This window comes from Abramis brama (assembly GCF_963993115.1).
Source record: "Abramis brama genome assembly, chromosome: 11".
NCBI lineage: Eukaryota > Metazoa > Chordata > Actinopteri > Cypriniformes > Leuciscidae > Abramis > Abramis brama.
In genome coordinates, this window is record NC_139973.1 from 40815858 (window position 1) to 40821857 (window position 6000).

Genomic DNA, 6000 nt, shown 5'->3' on the forward strand with positions numbered 1-6000 from the left:
TTATTCACAAAAATAGCTTTTTAATGTTGTATTATGAGGCAGGCGTGCCTGTGCTCGCTCGCTCACAGCTTTATATTGAGGTGCAACTTTATATTTATCTTTTGTAAAGAAAATAAATTGCGTAAACACAGAAACATTCAGGAGCTGGTTTCCAACCTCTGCCCGTGACTTTAATAAATAATACAGCTTCAGTTCTGTCTCTCTCTCTCTCTCTCTCTCTCTCTCTCTTTCTCACTCTCTCTCTCTCTCGTTAATTAATTCAAATTAATTAAAAAAATATTACAGCACTAGTTTATTTCACTTCAGAATTCTAGATCTGAGCTATATATCTGTTCCTCCAGATCTCCGTGTTCCAGGGTTCGTACACGGTGCTTAAAGTGCCTGAATTTGACTTTTTGAAATGTAAGTCCTGGAAAACCCTTTAAATCAGCCATATTTATGAAAAGGTACTTTAAAAGTGCTTGAATTATTGAAGGACAATATATATGAAATTAATATTTAATTTTATTGATAAAACAACTGCAGCCCGTCTGATATAGAGGCATTTCTCATGGCTATGAGTGTGATATTGCTCATAAATATCAGAGTATATGATACAGCTTTCATTCTTCAGGTCAATCATATATTCATGGAAATAAATCAGTTTGAATTAGGAAATCTTAATAATAAGGCGATATCTTTGTCATAGTATCCTTTCAGTGGTTAAAGTTTCCACAGTCAGTGCATCCGCTGCACTTTATCTGTACCATTTAGTTTTATTAGTTTATTTTTATTTATCTATTTACCTTTTTTGAATTTAAAAGATAATAAAGATATTGTTTGATAAGTGAGATCTCAGTCCTTGAAAACCAAGAAAGTAGTGCTTGAAAGTCCTGGAATCTCAGTCCGGGAAACCCTGTTTGCTCTGTGTGTGTGTGTGTGTGTGTGTGTGTGTGTGTGTGTGTGTGTGTGTGTGTGAACCCTGTTGCTCTGTGTGTGTGTGTGTGTGTGTGTGTGCGTGTGTGTCTGTGTGTGTGCGTGTGTGTGCGTGTGTGAACCCTGTTGCTCTGTGTGTGCAGGACCTCCAGGCGCAGGATCGAGCCCACCGGATCGGGCAGCAGAACGAGGTGCGCGTTCTGCGTCTCTGTACCGTCAACAGTGTAGAAGAAAAGATCCTAGCGGCCGCTAAATACAAGCTGAATGTCGACCAGAAGGTGATCCAGGCCGGCATGTTCGACCAGAAGTCGTCGAGTCATGAGCGCCGAGCGTTTCTGCAGGCCATTCTGGAGCACGAGGAGCAGGACGAGGTCAGGAGTATCACTCCTTCTGCGTATAGTAGGCGACAAACAGTATGTGAGCCGAGTAGTATATCCAAATTCATAGTATTCATAAAACAGTTGGCGAATGTATCCAGATAACCTAATGCTTCTGAAGTGCGCACATGATGGACACTTTACTGTCCCATGAGGCCATGTGGTTTCGTGAATGGTAGTGATGCCGTAGGTCACATGACAGTGACAACATGGCAAATTTAATCTTACAAAATACTATATTGAATATTCTTGCAAGTTTCAAATCAAATGTAGTGCCTTTACAGTATGTGATTTCGCATCATCTGTGCATGAGAATATTCCAGTGTTAGACCCAATGTTTCATTAATTAATCATTCATGAAAACTACTACATTCAAAGAGGCCTGTTGTGTGCATATATGCAATAACATATTTTTATAATGTTAAAGTGCCCCATTATGCTATTTTAAAGGTTTTTAATATTGTTTTGGCACCTACAGTAAGTTTACATGCATCAAATATAAAAAAAACACTTTAATGTCCTCATAATCTCCACGGCAGCATCAGCTCTTTTCTCTCAGTGTCTGAAACGCTTCGATCAAGGATTCAGTCTCTCTAAGCTCCGCCTCTCTGAGAGCTGCTCTGCTCTGATTGGTCAGAAAGCAAACACTCATTATCATATCTGAATCTCAGCTCTTGATCACAGTGATACGAACAGTAACGATGGCGTGTGTTTTACCGTATCAGTCTCAGAAAACAGCGTCTTCTCGACATGAACAACACAAACCAAACTCTTCCAGTCTCAGAGAAACTACAGTGTTAGAGGGCGGAGCTAAAATATGCTGTTCAGCCAATCAAGACCAGAGGCTGGAATTATGCAAATTAATTCAACTTACAGGATCATCAGGAAGTGAGGCTGAATTACTGACGACTCGTTTCAGTTCAGAATCGACACAAACTCCATTTATCTGCACTTTGATCTTTGAAACTTTGCAGAGATTTTACATTCACAAACAGCTTTGTGAATGTAAGAGCGCATAATAAGGGCACTTTAATGTAAATCTACAGGATTCAGTGCGAGAATGTTGTTTGTTCAGAATATGCAGATTAATATGAATTTCCCATTAGCTGTGAAGCATCTAAACCTTATTTTCAGAATGTGTTCATGAATCTCTTCGTTATTTTCTGTGCTTTCTTTAATTTCTGAAGCTCTGTTCCCGTGTCTCTGTCAGGAAGAAGATGAAGTGCCGGACGACGAGACCGTAAATCAGATGATCGCTCGGAGCGAAGACGAGTTTGACCAGTTCATGGTCTCGTTTCATTTCCTCTCACTTACATTTACAGAGTCGATGTCAGTCGCCGAGTCGCCGAGTCCGGAGCGAGGCCAGTGACCCTGCGTTGTGTTTGTGTGCAGCGCATGGATCTGGACCGCCGGCGCGAGGAAGCTCGTAATCCGAAGCGAAAGCCGCGTCTCATGGAGGAGGACGAGCTTCCCACGTGGATCATGAAGGATGATGCCGAGGTGGAAAGACTGACCTGTGAGGAAGAGGAGGAGAAGATGTTCGGCCGCGGGTCCCGGCAGAGGAAAGAGGTCGATTACAGCGACTCGCTCACGGAGAAACAGTGGCTGAAGGTCAGAGAGAGAGAGAGAGAGAGACACACACACTAGAGCTGGCCAACCATTATCACATCCACAATAAAAGTTTACAATACATAATATATGTGTGTGTACTGTGTATAATTATTTTGCATATATAAACACACACACATGCATGCATATATTTAATAAAATTATATTTATACAGTGAGGAAAATAAGTATTTGAACACCCTGCTATTTTGCAAGTTCTCCCACTTAGAAATCATGGAGGGGTCTGAAATTGTCATCGTAGGTGCATGTCCACTGTGAGAGACATAATCTAAAAAAAAAAAATCCAGAAATCACAATGTATGATTTTTTAACTATTTATTTGTATGATACAGCTGCAAATAAGTATTTGAACACCTGAGAAAATCAATGTTAATATTTGGTACAGTAGCCTTTGTTTGCAATTACAGAGGTCAAACGTTTCCTGTAGTTTTTCACCAGGTTTGCACACACTGCAGGAGGGATTTTGGCCCACTCCTCCACACAGATCTTCTCTAGATCAGTCAGGTTTCTGGGCTGTCGCTGAGAAACACGGAGTTTGAGCTCCCTCCAAAGATTCTCTATTGGGTTTAGGTCTGGAGACTGGCTAGGCCACGCCAGAACCTTGATATGCTTCTTACAGAGCCACTCCTTGGTTATCCTGGCTGTGTGCTTCGGGTCATTGTCATGTTGGAAGACCCAGCCTCGACCCATCTTCAATGCTCTAACTGAGGGAAGGAGGTTGTTCCCCAAAATCTCGCAATACATGGCCCCGGTCATCCTCTCCTTAATACAGTGCAGTCGCCCTGTCCCATGTGCAGAAAAACACCCCCAAAGCATGATGCTACCACCCCCATGCTTCACAGTAGGGATGGTGTTCTTGGGATGGTACTCATCATTCTTCTTCCTCCAAACACGTTTAGTGGAATTATGACCAAAAAGTTCTATTTTGGTCTCATCTGACCACATGACTTTCTCCCATGACTCCTCTGGATCATCCAAATGGTCATTGGCAAACTTAAGACGGGCCTTGACATGTGCTGGTTTAAGCAGGGGAACCTTCTGTGCCATGCATGATTTCAAACCATGACGTCTTAGTGTATTACCAACAGTAACCTTGGAAACGGTGGTCCCAGCTCTTTTCAGGTCATTGACCAGCTCCTCCCGTGTAGTTCTGGGCTGATTTCTCACCTTTCTTAGGATCATTGAGACCCCACGAGCTGAGATCTTGCATGGAGCCCCAGTCCGAGGGAGATCGACAGTCATGTTTAGCTTCTTCCATTTTCTAATGATTGCTCCAACAGTGGACCTTTTTTCACCAAGCTGCTTGGCAATTTCCCCGTAGCCCTTTCCAGCCTTGTGGAGGTGTACAATTTTGTCTCTAGTGTCTTTGGACAGCTCTTTGGTCTTGGCCATGTTAGTAGTTGGATTCTTACTGATTGTATGGGGTGGACAGGTGTCTTTATGCAGCTAACGACCTCAAACAAGTGCATCTAATTTAGGATAATAAATGGAGTGGAGGTGGACATTTTAAAGGCAGACTAACAGGTCTTTGAGGGTCAGAATTCTAGCTGATAGACAGGTGTTCAAATACTTATTTGCAGCTGTATCATACAAATAAATAGTTAAAAAATCATACATTGTGATTTCTGGATTTTTTTTTTTAGATTGTGTCTCTCACAGTGGACATGCACCTACGATGACAATTTCAGATTTCCAAGTGGGAGAACTTGCAAAATAGCAGGGTGTTCAAATACTTATTTTCCTCACTGTATATAAAATATTAATATTTATATATAATATAAATTATGTATAAATATATACAGTATATACGTGCAAATATTTCTTAAATATATGCATGCATGTGTGTGTATTTATATATACAAAATAATTATACACAGTACACACACATATATTATGTATTGTAAACACAAACCTTTATTGTGGGTGTGATAATCGTTGGCTGTTTACACTGGCACAGAAATCCGATCTTGTTCTCACATCTGACACAGATCGGGATTTGTTGCACACGTGTAAACACAAAAATCTGCACAAGATCCGATTTTTCCGCATCCGTTCTGAGCCACTTCCAAATGTGGATTTAATTCAGATTCATAGCCGATATCTGGACATACAACCCACGTCTAAACACACATATCCGATTCCCCTGTGAATTAAAAGCCACTACAAGACGAGGACGACACGTTTATTCACAAAAACAGCTGTTTAATGTTGTATTATGAGGCAGACGTGCCTGTGCTCGCTCGCTCACAGCTTTATATTGAGGTGCAACTTTATATTTATCTTTGTAAAGAAAAGAAATTGCGTAAACACAGAAACATTCAGGAGCTGGTTTCCAACCTCTGCCCGTGACTTTAATAAATAATACAGCTTCAGTTCTGAAAGATACATTATATTTCTCAGCAATGAAGCGATAACTGTAATTAATTAAACCAACAAGCTTCACTATTAGGTTACTCACTCGCACGCCCTCTCTCTCTCTCTCTCTCTCTCTCTCTCCCTCTCTCTCTCTCTCTCTCTCTCTCTCTCCCTCTCTCTCTCTCTCTCTCTCTCTCTCTCTCTCTCTCTCTCTCTCTCTCTCTCCCTCTCTCTCTCTCCCTCTCCCTCTCTCTCTCTCTCTCTCTCTCCCTCTCCCTCTCTCTCTCTCTCTCTCTCTCTCTCTCTGGTTAATTCATCAAAAAAAAAAATATATATATATATATTACAGCGCTATTTCATTTCACTTCAGAATTCTAGATCTAAACTGTAGATAAACGTAGAAATAAAAACGATTTCCAGACTAATATCTGTTTCTTCAGATTCAAAACATTCAACAAACATTCAAATAATAATGACACCCGACATGAATTATACAAATAATTGTAATATCACGGCCATTCAAAACCAGGGTCTACCATGTGCATAGTAAAACAATCACCGAAAATCATTTAGGGCGAGAATGAATGTAAACACAGACATGGGATTCCAGTCGTGTCTACAGTGGATGTGAACGGGATGTGGATAAAGACGGGATCTGTGCATTCAGACTCGAGTAAATGCAGCCTAATATATCCGGTTCGTTCTCTTCTCTTCTTCAGTCGGAC

At 41.0% G+C, this 6000-nt stretch overlaps 1 protein-coding gene across 3 annotated transcripts in view; it reads left to right on the forward strand.

Moving 5' to 3' along the window:
• smarca4b (SWI/SNF related BAF chromatin remodeling complex subunit ATPase 4b) overlaps positions 1-6000 on the forward strand; it is a 38383-nt gene that overhangs the window by 26609 nt on the left and 5774 nt on the right. For 2 of the 3 annotated variants that reach the window (XR_014608336.1, XM_084129970.1), the window contains exons 25-27: positions 1059-1328; positions 2503-2580; positions 2685-2903. Coding sequence is in view for 2 of the 3 variants with exons in the window: in XM_084129970.1 (XP_083986096.1) it covers positions 1059-1328; positions 2503-2580; positions 2685-2903 (567 nt within the window). In the remaining variant the exon portion in view is untranslated. The remainder of the gene's footprint in view (positions 1-1058; positions 1329-2502; positions 2581-2684; positions 2904-6000) is intronic. The other variant, XM_084129971.1, reaches the window with a different exon arrangement.